Here is a 17,672-nt window from a genome sequence, read left to right as displayed (position 1 = left end):
TTAAAAACACAACGATAAACACGTTTTGGCCAAACAAAATCCAACAAATCAGATTTGCCTTAGAAAACCCTTAGTCAAAGACAGCCCTAATGATTGATACATTCAGCTAAGTACTCGGAAACAGGATACAAGTGTTGCGTAGTCTCAGGATACCGTACAGGCAAATTAGTACAGTATTTGATGTCACTGCTACACATAAAGCACACCTTATCGTCTTTCTTATCGTAGACTCAGGACATGCTATGCACCTGCTGGAGTAGAAAACAAGCCAGACTGCATTCTGAGGGGGGTGGTGGAGGTCAGTTAGCAGCCGGTAGATCGACATATCCTAAATTCCTGGAACAAAGCCCAAGCAGTGACGGGCCGGCAAAATCAGCCCCATAGGAAGACTGGCCTGCAAGGCACAAATGGATTTTAAAAGAGAACACAAAGTAAAAAGTGAAATTCCACCTGCTTTGCTTACAAGCAGTGCTAAGTAGCAAACGTCAGCCATGCTTATTGCATTTTTTTTTTTTTAAACAATGGACAAAAAGGGAATAAGATGCACAGCTAAGATTAATTAGTGAACCGTGTATCATATACGTTCCCTGCCAGCTCATCTCATGAAGGCTGAATGCTTCTGTATGCATGCCAGAGAGGGATTGAGCCAAACCGTGGCAGGAAGCGAGCTTGCTGCTTTTCTCATGAAGTCATCGGGACAAGCCTGTGACTAGAGGAACACCAACACTGGCCACGTAGTTAGAACATTGACAGGGAAATATTTGCACTGGAAGAGCGCAAATGATGAACAATCCTACGAACAGCTGCAATGTTTACATGTTTTACTCTGGATCTGGTTAAACTTTACTTTCTTCGATCAATAACAAACCTCCCAAACCACAGCAAATTCCAATCTGCTCTGACAAGTCCAGAAAGTTATGCTTGTGGTTTATTTTAAACATGCATACAGTTACAATGTATGCTGTATACCAGGGCTATTCAACTACATAATGAAGAGGGCCTCAGTTTTAAGAGTCCAAGGGGTAGGTGCCTGACATCGACACGTGGATGTTTTGTCGGAAAGTGCCTCCACAGGTTATATTCCTTTGAGACTTAGTTTACTTAATTACAAAGTAAACACATCGGCTTTCACACTGCACTGTCAAATTCATTATTCTGCCATAGCTACTCAATTCCAGCGTGTGCAGTTAGTTAACAGTATGAAGAAAAAAAAGGTCCAGAAGTTTTGTTGGGCATTGATGTTCCTTCTTTTAGACTTAGACAAACTTTAATGATCCACAAGGGAAATTGTTCAACACAGTAGCTCAGTTACAATGATGGAAAGTGTAAAGATGGAAAGGACGATGCAGGTATAAATAGACTAAATATAGCGATATAAAATATAAAATTTTTACGGATGTATACGAATATGTACATAATGTGCACAGTATATTATATATACAGATATATTATATTATGTCTATAACATATATACAATATATAACAATTACCATTGACAGACAGTGAAATGTTTTCATCCTTCAGTTTTATTTATTTACACTTCTTCCTTCATTTAGGACTGTAAGACTGAAAATATAAAAGATTAAATAAACATTACAAAAGTATAGTGTCCATTGTGTATTTGACATCAATAAAATAGGTTTAGTGTTAATACACTGACACAAATACGCATATCAAAATCAAACAACATTTACAGTACATCAAACATTGCACACAATGTTTGATGTGCTGTAAATGTATGTACATGTATGTACACACACAATGTATGTGAACACAATGTATGTGACTCATCACAATTAAACCTAAGGTGTAGCGTTATCATCCTCTACTGGTTAAATTTAGTGCTACATGTATTAAACGAGCTCTGATCGCCCAGAGTTACTCTTAAACAAAAAGACATGACCACAAATACAAAAGACATCACGAAGTCAGCAATTTCAATACAAAACAAAGTAAATATCTCCATGCAAAATTTCTACTTATATAGATTTGACCAAATTTCGTGATGAAGCTTACACGTGTGGATTGCTATCATTGTGGCTTCTTGTCTAGAACACTGTGTCCGTCGCTTAAAAGGTCCGACAGGAAACAATGACCTATACTACAGTGGTTAAAAATAACATTCTCGCAATTTATTTTTATTTTTTTGAGGGTGTTGAATGCGTAGTCTTCTCCTACGCACTCCATGCTTCATCGTGACACTTTTCTCGCTGTTGCCTCCTGTGGTGTGGCGGGAGTACTGCATACATGAGCAACCCTAGTTTAAATGGTTTCATCAAGACTAAATGGGTGTTTGGTGGGCCGTATATGGCCCGCGGGCCGCCAGTTTAATAGGCCTGCTGTATATAGTATCACATTTCAACGTGTACGAAAAGGATTAGATTTAAATGGGAACTGCTCTTTTTTTGGAATTGTTATGCAGGACAAGAACACACATACTCGTAAATAAAGGCTAGCAAACGGCGGCTAACAATGGAGCTAATGAGAGTCATGACGTCACTGCGTCTATGGCGCCCCAAAAAACCCACTACAAAACATCCAAAAAAACGATAGTTACATTTTGTGACCTGAATATTAACCAAGTATTAGCGATACCGCTATTATAAGCGCTAACATTAAGGACCTACTTTTGCGGCGCATTGATCACATAGAGCTAATTAGCTTATGCTGCTATACTGATATCATAACCTGCTGAGCTGCTCTCTCGCCTCTGAACTAGGGCTGCAACAACTAATCGATTAAAATCGATTATAAAAATAGTTGGCGATTAATTTAGTCATCGATTCGTTGGAACTATGCTATGCGCATGCGCAGAGGCTTTTTTAAATTTTATTTAAAAAAAAAAATATTATTATTATTATTTTTTTATAAACCTTTATTTATAAACTGCAACATTTACAAACAGCTGAGAAACAATAATCAAAGTAAGTACAAAAACAGTACAAAACAGCGCCAGGGCGGCGCTGAGGCTACGTCTCATGAGGTGGCGTAAGCTAGCCAATGATGTGTCATGTGCAGCTCATGTGACGACGCCGTCTGGAAACATTCGAAAAATGGCGCAGGAAAACAGTACCGATAGTTTAGCGGAGAAACATCTTGAGGTTATTGCTTCAATGGAGAAAAGTGTACGACCTAAGTCGTCTAAAGTGTGGGAACACTTTACTTTAAAGACTTCAAAGAAGAGCGTTTCCTGCAAAATGGCACGGAAGTACAACATTGCTTCAGAAGCACCTGAAAAGGAAACATGTTGGAGCCATGGATGAAGGGAAGAACTCACGGTACGTAACTTTTTAAGTCCATAGTGGCAACAAGCATTCATGAGTTCAGCTGTTTTGTAAGTAACTTTAACGTTATGCCTTTGTTGCAACGCAGGGCTGAGATTGTGTCTCCGGCACATTTGACTCAGTTCTGAGAGAGAAAACGCACGGTTACCAATTTGGAAATAAACGTAACGGACAGAAATATCTCAGGTTGGTTTCATAATGGATCAATGTAGCCGGGCTGATAAAGCTATATAAATATATTTAGATTTGAGTGACGCTTTAGTACAACTAAACGTTGTGAAGGTGCTGGAATATTTCATGCTATTATTTAGAGGCAGCCTAAAATTAATCCTTTATTATTCACAACAGAAACGTGTACAATATCTGATTCAGTTCTGATGAGTTACATTTCTGTGTTATTATTGGTGTATGCTGCACCCCCAATGTCCACAACATGGTGCCAGTATGCTGGTTTTTTTCAATAAAATACCGGAAAGGATAGAAATGTAGTTTGTCTCTTTTATCCGATTATTAATCGATTAATCGAAGTAATAATCGACAGATTAATCGATTATCAAATGAATCGTTAGTTGCAGCCCTACTCTGAACTGGTGAAAGTTAATTCTAGATTATAAATCACGCCTCTCACCTGTATAGTAGAAGGTTGTGGACATAAACCCAGAAGTTGGTCAACTTTGACAGCTAACTTAGACCCGCAGACGGCGAAAAGATGCTCCTTTGCACCCACTTTTTTTTCCCTTCGCGAGGATTATGATTAATTTTTCATCTAAACGGGAAGATATGAACGTTTCATCAGTCGGCATCCCAGTTAGAGCAGACATTGTGCAGTAAGTGATTGTTTTATTATGTTTGTTGTCTCTCACAAAGTATGCTGTGAGTGGTAATCAGTGTTGTTGTTTAGGGAAAATGTGAACGTTGTGACACGCCGCTGTATGCTTTAAATGAGTTAAATGTTACATGTAATTATTATTGTGCCCGTTACTACATTACATATATACTTACAGCATGTGTATAAAACCTTGATGGCCTCCTAGGCGACTCCTATTGGCTCCAATGATGGCTGACTTTTATAAGCATCGTGAATGACAAAAAGGCAAAATTCCCCAAAAAGTGCAGTTCCCCTTCAAGAATGCCAACATGTTGCATGGTGGATGTATGTAGTTATATTTAAATCCCTCATATACTTATGTATGACGTGTGTAATGTGTGGAGTTCCACAAACATGTTATGGGTACACCCTTAGAACAATAACGACCCGTCATTTATAAAAACCTGTAGCCATACAACATAAATAAACAAACATAACCTTTCTGTCAGAGCAAAAACAGTGTTGGAGAAACATGGCTGTGCATGAATCCCATGCTATAATCAGACAAATGCTGCCACATAATTTGCTGGCGAAATGTTCAATCTTTTCCAGCATGTCACAGCGCAAAGCAAGCGGTTTCCTCCTCTGACTGCTCTGGGTATGTGTGTAAGAATGTCCTCATTTAGACAGCAGCTTTGGAGGACAGATCCCCATTGAGGGTTTGGACTGTGGCAGACAGGGACACACCCTGCACTGTATGGTGCCGGTTACCCTGGTTCTAGGCCTTCAGCACTGGACTCTGAGATACTCTTATGCACAAGCACACAAACACTGATATATTACGGTTGATGGGTATGTTGTATAAATGTACATAGGTGTCTACCATCAGATTAAACCATACGTCCGTTTAAGCTGAGATCTGTGAACTGGTGGCTGTGCAAAGTAAATGCAGAGATCAATTGGCAGTCGTCATTCATTGTGGCTGTAAGAAGTAAGAATGCGCTGATCTGCGAGAACAGATGAGGCTCTGCCATTTGACATCATATCCTGATTTAATAATCGGACTTCTGTTGCGAGGGTGCAGCACTTTGCCAACACTCCAGACAGGCGTGGTCGGCCAGCCGTTCCGCTTGGGCGAATGACCCAATCTGGTGGAGGTGACACGGATGGAGTCACGAAACCACAGCATTTAAAAAAAAAGGTTGCCTCCCAGTGGAATTTATTGACAGATGTGGTCACAGTGTAGGAGTTCTAAGTCCAACTGTGACATCATCTTAAGGGTGCAGTTTAAGAAGTGTGTGGGACGGTATAGAACCCACTAAGGCATGTCTGACTGACACGCAGTCAGTGACATCAGCGTTATTTCAGGGTTATTCATAGTTCAGAATGAAACAAAGGGACCAGTGAGTTATATTAACCAGGTGCATAAAAAAAGCTAGCATCAAACGGTGAACCTTGCTTTGCCTTTTTTAAGGACTGACCTCAAAAAAAGGAGAGAAGAGAACCCAAGTAAGAAATGAGCCTTCAAAGCAGAAAGACTTCAGGAGTGTTCAAGAAAATGTATCAATACCTCTTGATCTGGAGTCAACTTATTTCCAAGAATGATACTTAAAATGTCACCTCACTATCGTAAGGAAAGGTTTTCTGACGACAACAGTTTGACTCGGGATGTAACTATATGAACATTTCACCGTTATCGTGACCAAAATTGTTAAAAGTGCTCAAAAAGTACTTAGACACACACTGAAATCAAATCAACTAAATTATCTTTTTAATAACTAAATTAAATAGACACACTGTTAGAAAACCTACTATTTTGCATGTTTTGTGTCTTATGCTTCACTGAGAGTGTTTTAGTCACCAATTGAACGTTGCAAGTGCTAGAACTTTAATAAAGAAGTGAAAAACACAACAGACTTCAAGAAGAAAAAAAACACAGCAAAGTACATACGTGGCATCTGCATTAGAAAATGAGTTGCAAAACTAACAACTGATCTTTCGAAAATTTAAGCCACAGGTGTCAAACTCCTGGGAAGTATTTCATCCAGCCTGCGGGATCATTTAAAAAATTAACAAACTTCCAGCCCGCATGGTGAATTTCAAAGAAGAAGGAGCAACACTCTCCTCATAATGCATATTTATACACCTTGGGTTTTGACAGTGGTATTTTTGGATGCATTGCAATAACCATTCTAAACACATTACCGCCAAAAATAGCAATCATTTAAAAACGGCCCCACTTTTAAACCCTGTCTGTACAAAATAACACATTAAAAAGTGATAATTTTAATGACAACAAGGCATGCTGGGAAACCTTGCTCCACAGGCGCATGCTCAGACTAGACAACTCTTCCGGCTTCTGCAGAAGATTCCTGGAAATTGCCCTTTTCTACCGACATCCCGACCAAAGTTACAATTTTCCCGAATTCTGATGTTTTTGTGCGCATATAAAATACTGTAGCTTTGGTCCCAATAGTAAAAGGGTGACGAGGAGATGGTCGATCAACAAATAACTTGTGATTAAAACTAGCCAACACACAGCGTGCGCACAAGCTGCTCTCTTCCATACAATCACCAACATTTACGGGATATAGAACTCTTAAAGCAGAAACTAATAACCAACAACAAATATTTTTAAAACTGCACATTTCCTCCACGCCAGTGTTTAAAAAAAGAAGTCTATTGACACAAGTGGAGTTAAAAAAAAAATCTGCCCACATAAAAGCACAATCACCAGCTGCCGTGCACATTTTAGCCAAAAAAAGCATCAATTAATCCTGGCAGGCCCTCGTTGTTAGGTTTGCTTTGAATTTTGGTGCTCTGTGTGATTGTCTTTGACACCACTGATCTAAAACAACTAATGACAAATCAAATGTCTCATTTGTTAAAATTGAACTGAGTGAATGATCGAAGCTAACCACTTAACAAGCTTAACGAGAAAAAATATGTGCTTATTTAAGAAGACCAGACGTAACCAAGTTCCAGATACGACTCTTTTATATCTCCCTGCTCATTCGTCGGGCCCTGCGAAGATAGCTCTGCTTGGCTCTTCTCACATCTTTTGCCCCCATCTTCCAAGAGCGTAGAATAAGAACTGTTGTGACACTGATTATAATTTATTTATACTGTATTTGTCTTTTGGGCAAAGGTTATTCTCCAAATGTTTATTTGTGGTTGATGCTGTATTACTGCCTCTCCCAAAGGTTAAACCAAAGCATTAATGTTAACAATCAGCTGGAGTCTGTATTTTGCACATCCTCTTTCCCTGAAACCCTCCTCTCTCTTCTCACATTCCTAAGGCGGATATACAGATCTGGAAGCTTCTTTGTCTCTCTCTCTTTTTGTTCTTCCCTCTGAAGTGATGTTATTTGAGGCCTCGAATAAATAATTAAAATACCCTAGCTTTCTCTGCACATTTCTTTATTGAACAGAAGAAATTCCAAAACATGGATTACTAAAATAATCGATAGCTGCCGCTCTAATGGATACCGTTGCTAGCCAGTTAGCGAGCGCGGCTAAATAACGTCTGCCTATAAGCTAGCTGTAGGAAAACAACACGCATCAACCAAAAACTATAATTGTTCTCTATAAAATATGTTTGTTTTTTTACTTTGTGGTGTCTGGAACAGATAAATTGGATTTATTTAAGAGGAACTGCACTTTGTTTAAATTGTGCCTATCGTTCACAATCATTATGTGAGACAAGAAGACAAAATGTTTTTAATTTTTTTGCATTCTAACATGTAAAATCGACTCTTTCTAGGTGGCTAACGATACAGCTAATGGGAGCAATCAATTTGACCTCTAAATCACTTTAAAAATGCAATCAAAAACCGTCAATACTTCATTTACGTTCTGTAACCTGTGTAATAACCAAGCTGTAGCGACATTGTTATTGTAACAGCAAACACTGAGGAACTCTTTTCCTATCATAGTAACACATCGGCGTGCTTCGGTATTAGCGCTAAAAGCTAACTACGGAAAGAGATAAGCTAGCTTGTACGTCAGCACGAAACGTGTTTAAGTTTGTAATGCACAACACTGCGATACGACACCAATCTGTACTGACTGAAAAACATGAACAGTTATATCATAGTATCTGTAAAGTATTATTTCATGTTTTTTTTGTACACAGCTAGCCAGACAGTGTATGTACTGTAGTTGTAACACCACACATGATGTGCTGAGTGTATCATGATCAATATTTAAAATGTGACTTACTCGATTGACAGTTGTGCGTTTGGTCCAGCTGTCTGGGGACGTTTTTTCCCGGTTAATTTGGATAAGCACTTCATTTATGTCGTAATAACTTGGCTTCAAATTCCACATTTACAACTTTGAGTCAAGCTGACCTCATTCTCTCGGCTTCCGTCTGCTCCGACGTTTCACCCTTCCTTCGTGCTGGCTTCTAAAAGCAGCAGTTCATCCTCCATATATTCAGCTTCAAAAATATAAGCACATGATTTTACCAAAAATAGTCGTATTTGTTGTCTGTTACAAAGTCTGCCATGATTAGAAAACACGCTCGCGTTTGTTGCCGGAAGTAGAAACACATTTATTGCCAGAAGTCGGAAGTGAGCTGCTATGGAAACGGAAATCAATGCGTGAAATAAATCAGTCCCGACGATGATTAAAATGACCAAAATACGGTAAATATTGATCATATTACATATTGTTATGAAGGTGTCGGTTACTACAATATATATATATACTTGCAGTGTGTATATAAAACATATTAAATATTGTTATGAAGGTGTTTGTTACTACATTATATATATACTTGCAATGTGTATATAAAACATATTACATATTGTTATGAAGGTGTCTGTTACTACATTATATATATACTTGCAGTGGGTATGATGTACATATTACATATTGTTATGAATGTGTCTGTTAGTACATTATATATACACTTGCAGTGTGTATATAAAATATATTACATATTGTTATGAAGGTGTCTGTTACTACATTATATATATATATACATATATATATATATATATATATATATATATATATATATATATATACATATATATATATATACTTGCAGTGTGTATATAAAACATTAAATATTGTTATAAAGGTGTCTGTTACTACATTAAATATACACTTGCAGTGTGTATATAAAACATTACATATTATTATGAAGATGTCTGTTACTACATTATATATATATACTTGCAGTGGGTATGATGTACATAATACATACTGTTATGAAGGTGTCTGTTACTACATTATATATACACTTGCAGTTTGTATATAAAATATATTACATATTGTTATGAAGGTGTCTGTTACTAGATTATATATATATATATATATATATATATATATATATACTTGAAATGATTATGATGTACATATTACATATTGTTAGGAAGGTGTCTGTTACTACATTATATATATATTTGCAGTAGGTATGATGTACATATTACATATTTTTATGAATGTGTCTGTTAGTACATTATATATACACTTGCAGTGTGTATATAAACATATTACATATTGTTATGAACATGTCTGTTACTACATTATATATATATATACTTACAGTGTGTATATAAAACGCTGTTTTAAGTTGTTTTATAGGCTTTGAAGGCTACGACGCTGACTCCCAATAGTCGCATCTTTCAAGCGTTTTTTATCATCTTTAAAATCCTAAAAAAAAAGTGTGTTCTTGTCTCTGATAATAATTGTGAATGACAGGCAAAATTCCCCATAAAATGCAGTTGACCTTACCGGGACATCTTGACCTTTTGGAACGTATTAGTAACAATAAAACAGAGGTACCAATGTATTATTTGTATTTAATCTTTCAAACCAGTGATCAGCATCTGGAAATGTTGAACGTCAGATGTTCCGCTGTAATCAATAAGAGCAGATCACGAATAACTTCCGTTTCTCGCTGCAGTAACGGGCATTAGGATGACGTCTATTGGACCATAAGCACTTGTAGATGGTGGGAACAAAAAGGCTGCACTCAGCGTGATGACGACACCGTTGTGTTTCCAGCAGCAACCTGCAGCTGCTTCTGTGCAGTGGCAACTCGCAGGCACGAGCCGATGGCAGCGCCTAAGAGGATCGCTGGTTACGTAATGGTCTTAGCTGACGACTGTGGCTTCCTTTCACTTAACTGCTTTGAGAAATGAGAAGACGTATGCGTGCGACCGAGATGAGATTGTTCCCGACAACACGTCTTGAAGACCACACATGCTTTACTCCGCCACACGGTTGCACTTTCATGGGGGAATCACTCTTGCGTTACTGTGCGTGTTATTGTGGGGGATTACTGAGAGTGTGTTGCCGCAGCTCGACTCACGTGAGGGGAGGCTCAGGGAGGCCGTTTTGATTGGACGCCAGCACATGCTCGGGATTTATCGGCAGGTAAATTAAACGGAGCCAACAGCTGACTCAAGGGGTGCTGTCTCGGCCTGAGAGCCGAGTCATTCATCTCCGGAGTAGAAAGACAGCAGCCATTCATTGCGTCAGCAATCGCAGCCTCCAGTTGTCACTTGACCACCCACTGCAACACACCTCGATGGAGCCCAGCGCTGGACTGAGTGGGGGAACACGGTTACTTTGGTGCCGTGACCCGATGAGAGTAAGGTTTAGGGAGGGGTGATTGTAACAGACGCCAGTTAGTCTGGCTGTGCGGTAGTTTTTAAACATTTGTTTATTGGATTTGTGATATATACAACCCAGAAATACAAAACCTAAAACCAGTGAAATTGGCACGTTGTGTAAATGGTAAATAAAAACAGAATACAATGATTTGCAAATCCTTTTCAAACTATATTCAATTGAATAGACTGCAAAGACAAGATACTTAACCTTCGAACTGGTAAACTTTGTTATTTTTTGCAAATATTAGCTCATTTAGAATTTGATGCCTGCAACATGTTTAAAAAAAGCTGGCACAAGGGGCAAAAACGAGAAAGTTGAGGAATGCTCATCCAACACTTATTTGGAACATCCCATAGGTGAACAGGCTAATTGGGAACAGGCGGATGCCATGATTGGGTATAAAAGCAGCTTCCATGAAATGCTCAGTCAATCACAAACAAGGATGGAGCGGGGGTCACCACTTTGTGAACACATGCGTGAGCAAATTGTCCAACAGTTTAAGAACAACATTTCTCAACGAGCTATTGCAAGGAATTTAGGGATTTCACCAGCTACAGTCCGTAATATCATCAAAAGGTTCAGAGAATCTGGAGAAGCGGCAATGCCTGTGACCGTCGATCCCTGAGGCGGTACAGCATCAAAAAACGACATCAGTGTGTAAAGGATAACACCACATGGGCCCAGGAACACTTCAGAAAACCACTGTCAGTAACTACAGTTCGTCGGTACATCTGTAAGTGCATGTTAAAACTCTACTATGCAAAGCCAAAGCCATTTATCAACAACACCCAAAAACGCCGCTGGCTGGGCCCGAGCTCATCTAAGATGGACTGATGCAAAGTGGAAAAGTGTTCTGTGGTCTGACAAGTCCACATTTCAAATTGTTTTTGGAAACTGTGGACAACGTGTACCCCGGAACAGAGAGGAAAAAAACCATCCGGACTGTTAAAGGCGCAAAGTTCAAAACCCAGCTTTTGTGATGGTATGGGTGTGTAATAGTGCCCAAAGCATGGCTAACGTACACATCTGTGAAGGCACCATTAATGCTTAAAGGTACATATTGGCGGAGGGGCGCGGGTGTGGCAGGGAGGCGCTGCACCCTTCCCATTTAGCACAATGAGTAGTAAATGCTACCAAGTTTTTTTCTTAAGAGAAGATGACTGAGGGGCTACCCCAAATAGTCCGCTTAGAGGATTTGGTTCGATCATTTCGCCAATTATTAAAAATAAAGTATTAAACATTTAGGTCCAATAACTACACAGGGATGGACAATGCCAAAACAATGGATTAAAAGTTAGCTGGAGACTGTTTACACCGATCACAAAATACTGATATTTCGTCATACATCTTAGCTTGCTGGACCTTGGTATAATAGGTACAAAGTATGAATAAGGCTGTGTCTAGCACAAATAGAAGACTTATAAATGCCACTTAAACTCTCTGTCCAGCTATCCTCAGATATGGTCACTCCTAAGTCACACTCTCAAAGTGACTTAAGTGAATTCAGAGATTCGAGGCGTAAATGAACAATGTGATTGTAGATACGTGTAATTGATCCTTTTAAAGTCAGAAGTGGTGTCAAAAAAAGCATCTAAAACCGTGCCAGTCGGTGAGTTTGGAAACCTGGGAAAAGAATTACGAACAAAACTGCGGATCTGTAGATTTCTAAAAAAAGTGTTCATTAAGGAGTGATCATTTATCACAAAGTTGCTGGAAAGAGGCACAAATGTTGTCAATGTATAAATCTTTAAATGTTGTTGATCCCTAGACTTGACCATTTTAAAAAGGCACTTATTATTAATTTATCTTGAGAGCTTCTAATATTGTAGACCAGGGGTGTCTAAACTATTTCCACCAAGGGCTGCATACTGAAAAGTCAAAGTGTGCATGAGCTAAAAAACAGATATTTTATATATTTAAAGACAAAACTTTATGTACGTTTGGTGTTATAGTTGACTATATTATTATTAATTAGAAAATGTCAGCTTTTTCTCATTACATTTGGATTTTTTGCTCTATTTTTTGTTACCTTTTCACTGTTGTTGTGTTTTTCTGACAACAAAACTCTATCTTGCATCTATCCATCTTCTTCCTCTTATCCGAAGTCGGGTCGCGGGGGCAGCAGCCTAAGCAGACAAACCCAGACTTCCCTCTCCCCAGCTACTTTGTCCAGCTCTTCCCGGGGGGATCCCGAGGCGTCTCCCAGCCAGCTGGTAGACTATGTCTTGGGTTTCCCCCATGGTCTCCTACTGGTCGGACGTGCCATAAACACCTCAACAGGGAGGTGAACTCGATATATATAACATTTTATCTGTGTGCCGCAAATGGCCCCTGGGCCACAACTAGGACACCCCTGTGTTAAGGTGTCATGAAGTGAGGTTTACCAAAGTACACCAGGTGGCCAACGGATGATGACTGTTTACATTTAGATAGCCGAGCCTCACTGCGAACATCTAAGCTAGCACATGTCTTCACACCATTCCCCACACCTCACCTTGTTGCAGTAGAGCATCCAGACCTCGTACAGTCTCTCACTGGATGCCATCGTGCCCGGCGACTGGCAACCTTGGGCTGCAGGCTCCACCGAGGTCACTTTCCTGGGAGCTTCATAGTCAAGCAAGTCAACACCTCAACCCTGGTTGCTGGGTATCAGCATCGTGAGCGTTCTCCGCCCCGTTGGCGAAATATCCCACAAAAACAGCCAGATGTCAAAAGAAAAAATGTATTCCAAAGGCTCTGATGGTTTCTGGGTATTTAAAATCCTTCAGACGGTGTATTGTTGACACTGTCACGACAGAAGCACAGGATTATAATAGTTACATTAAAAGTTGTACACTTGATGCATTTTGAGCTGTTTGTTATTGTATATCCCAAATAAATCATGAATTCCAAAGGCTCCAATAACTTCTGGGTATTTAAAATATCTCTGTCAGAATATTGTTGACACTTTCAAGACAGAAGCACATGATTATAGCTACCTTAAAAGTTGTACACTCGATGCACTTTGAGCTGTTCGCCACTATATATCCCACATCAAATGTTTTATTCCAAAGGCTCTGATGTGTTCTGGGTATTCAAAAGCCTTCAGCCGGCATGTTGTTGACGCTGTCAAGACAAAAGCACATGATTACGGTTACATAAAAAGTTGTACACTTGATGCACACTTGATGCATTTCGAGCTGTTCGTTACTGTATATCAAGCATGTTGTTTCAACGTTGTATTTGTGTTGTAGCATATTGGTTGGGAAATGACCAAAATTCAATAGTCAAATCAACGTCACAACCTGACATTGAATAAACTTTGTCAAAAAGCATGTTGTTTCAACGTTGTATTTGTGTTGTAGAATATTGGTTGGGAAATTACCAAAATTTGAGGCATTTTGAGCTGTTCGTTATTTTATATCCCAAATAAATAAAGTATTCCAAAGGCTCCGATGTGTTCTTGGTATTTAAAATCTCTCAGTTAGAATATTGTTGACACTTTCAAGACTGAAGCACACGATTATAGCTACCTTAAAAGTTGTACACGCGATGCACTTTGAGTTGTTGGCCACTATATATCCCACAGAGAAAAATTTATTCCAAATGCTCTGATGTATATTGGGTATTTAAAATTCTTCAGCCAGCATATTGTTGACACTGTCGAAGACAGAAGAACACGATTACGGTTAAATTAAAAGTTGTACACTCAATGCACACTTGATGCATTTTGAGCTGTTCGTTATTGTATATCCAGCATGTTGTTTCAACTTTGTATTTGTGTTGTAGAATATTGGTTGGGAAATGACCAAAATTCAATGGTGAAATCAACGTCACAATCTGACATTGATAAAACGTAATCAAAAAGCATGTTGTTTCAACGTTGTATTTGTGTTGTAGAATTTTGGTTGGGAAATTACCACATTTCAATGGTCAAATCAACATCACAACCTGACATTGATTCAACATCGTCAAAAAGCACGTTGTTTCAACGTTGTATTTGTGTTATAGAATATTGGTTGGGAAATCACCAAAATTTGATGCATTTAGAGCTGTTTGTTATTGTATATCAAACATGTTGTTTCAACGTTGTAGTTGTGTTGTAGCATATTGGTTGGGAAATGACCACATTTCAATGGTCAAATCAACGTCACAACCTGACATTGATTCAACGTCGTCAAAAAGCACGTTGTTTCAACGTTGTATTTGTGTTGTAGAATATTGGTTGGGAAATCACCAAAACTTGATGGATTTTGAGCTGTTTGTTATTGTATATCAAGCATGTTGTTTCAACGTTGTAGTTGTGTTGTAGAATATTGGTTGGGAAATGACCAAAATTCAATGGTCAAATCAACGTCGTCAAAAAGCATGTTGTTTCAACGTTGTATTTGTGTGGTAGAAATTTGGTTGGGAAATTACCACATTTCAATGGTCAAATCAACATCACAACCTGACATTGATTCAACGTCGTCAAAAAGCATGTTGTATTTGTGTTGTAGATTAGAATATTGGTTGGGAAATCACTAACATTTGATGCATTTTAGCTGTTTGTTATTGTATATCAAACATGTTGTTTCAACGTTGTAGTTGTGTTGTAGCATATTGGTTGGGAAATGACCACATTTCAATGGTCAAATCAACGTCACAACCTGACATTGATTCAACGTCGTCAAAAAGCACGTTGTTTCAACGTTGTATTTGTGTTGTAGAATATTGGTTGGGAAATCACCAAAACTTGATGGATTTTGAGCTGTTTGTTATTGTATATCAAGCATGTTGTTTCAACGTTGTAGTTGTGTTGTAGAATATTGGTTGGGAAATGACCAAAATTCAATGGTCAAATCAACGTCGTCAAAAAGCATGTTGTTTCAACGTTGTATTTGTGTGGTAGAAATTTGGTTGGGAAATTACCACATTTCAATGGTCAAATCAACGTAACAACCTGACATTGATTCAACGTCGTCAAAAAGCATGTTGTATTTGTGTTGTAGATTAGAATATTGGTTGGGAAATCACTAACATTTGATGCATTTCAGCTGTTTGTTATTGTATATCAAGCATGTTGTTTCAACGTTGTAGTTGTGTTGTAGAATATTGTTTGGGAAATGACCAAATTTCAATGGTCAAATCAACGTCACAACCTGACGTTGATTCAACGTCGACAAAAAGCATGTTGTTTCAACGTTGTATTTGTGTTGTAGAATATTGTTTGGGAAATTACCAAATTTCAATGGTCCAATCAACGTTACAACCTGACATTGAATAAACGTAGTCAAAAAACATGTTTCATCGTTGTATTTGTGTTGTAGAATATTGGTTGGGAAATGACCAACATTTGATGCATTTGGAGCTGTTTGTTATTGTATATCCCAAATGAATCATGTATTCTAAAGTGTTCTGGGTGTTTAAAATCTCTCGGTCAGAATATTGTTGAGACTTTCAAGACAGAAGCACATGATTATAGCTACCTTAAAAGTTGTACACTCGATGCACTTTGAGCTGTTGGCCACTATATATCCCACAGAGAAAACAAGTATTCCAAAGGCTCCGATGTGTTCTGGGTATTTAAAATCCTCTAGCCGGCATATTGTTGACACTGTCAAGACAGAAGCACAGGATTATAATAGTTACATGAAAAGTTGTACACTCGATGCATGTTGGCCACATATCCCCGCACAAAACAGACAGGGTTCAACACAATCACAAGAGTCTCTCTCGCGCTGTAAAAGTAAGCCTCACCTGTGGCGTGACGCCTTCCGGCATTAGACGACCTTACCTGGCCGAGCTAACCCTCACGCTAGCTGTCAAAATACATATTTCTATTTTCCAGCCTCCCTTTCTCCTCCTCCTCCTCCTCCTCCTCCTCCGACTCATGTGACAGAAGCGGCCCGTCTCGCCACAATCCAAAGCTGCGTTTATGTCACGTCGTGAAAGGGACGTACCTGCTAGTGTTGGCTTTGTCGACACGAAGTGGAAGACTACTCACCTGGTCGGAGCCGAAACCCCGATGTCTTTAGCGGAGTAGAGAGCCGTCAAGCTGGCCAGAACAACGCGCTGCATGCGACGCTGCGTCGCTCGATGACGTATGGGGTTATTTCAAAATAAGATGATTGATGTCCAAGACATCTAAGATTCGGCTTTCATCACCAAGATTGCAAGATTTAGCGTGATTTAAACATTTTAAAGACTCATTAAACGGATATCACTAAAATATTACTGATATTCAAACAAATATACGTATTTATCGTGGAACATCTTCGCGAGTACCGTTTTTTAATTTGATGGCAAACCGGAAATATAGTCAATGCGCTCTCCAGAGCTAGGAAACTGGACGCGTTCATGCCAAATGTGTAGTGTCAAAGATGTGCAGATGTTTTCTTCTGCGTGGTATTTTTTTTAGCACGAGAGAAGTCTTCGGACTGAAATTAATTTTTTAGTGTGTATAGGACACTTGAATAGTCACGACAGTTTTTCCTGCTTTACGGTGCCGATGTGGCCATACGTCGTTGCAGGGGGGTGGGTTTGTTGTTTTTCTTGTTGTTGTACTGCCATCTCGTGTAAAAATTGTTCAACTACAAACAGAATATATATATATATATATATATATATATATATATATATACCGGTATATATATATATATATATATATATATATATATATTTTTTTTTTTCCTTTTTATAAGTCGCAAAAAATTCCAAAACATCTTAAGAATCCTAAACAAATCTTCATATGAAAATGATTGGTGAAATATTTGATTATGTATAGTACATATATATATATATATATATATATATATATATATATATATATATATATATATATATATATATATATATATATATATATAAATATAAAAATATATAACATGCATAAATACATACATACATACACATATATGTATATATTTTTTAAATGTATTTATTTATTTTAAATTTTTTATTTTTTTAAATTAATCATTCCAACAAAACAA

At 38.3% G+C, this 17,672-nt stretch overlaps 1 protein-coding gene across 1 annotated transcript in view; it reads right to left on the bottom strand.

Annotated features, from left to right (window-relative positions):
* nbeal1 (neurobeachin-like 1) overlaps positions 1-16,817 on the bottom strand; it is a 117,789-nt gene extending 100,972 nt beyond the window's left edge. The window contains 4 exon segments of the mRNA XM_062058685.1: positions 13,217-13,507; positions 13,701-13,827; positions 16,170-16,297; positions 16,688-16,817. Coding sequence (XP_061914669.1) covers positions 13,217-13,267 — 51 coding nt within the window. The 5' untranslated portion in view covers positions 13,268-13,507; positions 13,701-13,827; positions 16,170-16,297; positions 16,688-16,817.
* Between the last annotated feature and the right edge of the window lie 855 nt (positions 16,818-17,672).

The sequence above is a fragment of the Entelurus aequoreus genome, linkage group LG01, assembly GCF_033978785.1.
Source record: "Entelurus aequoreus isolate RoL-2023_Sb linkage group LG01, RoL_Eaeq_v1.1, whole genome shotgun sequence".
Taxonomy (NCBI): domain Eukaryota; kingdom Metazoa; phylum Chordata; class Actinopteri; order Syngnathiformes; family Syngnathidae; genus Entelurus; species Entelurus aequoreus.
Note: the sequence above shows the minus strand (reverse complement) of the source record. Positions and strands in the feature narration are given on the sequence as shown.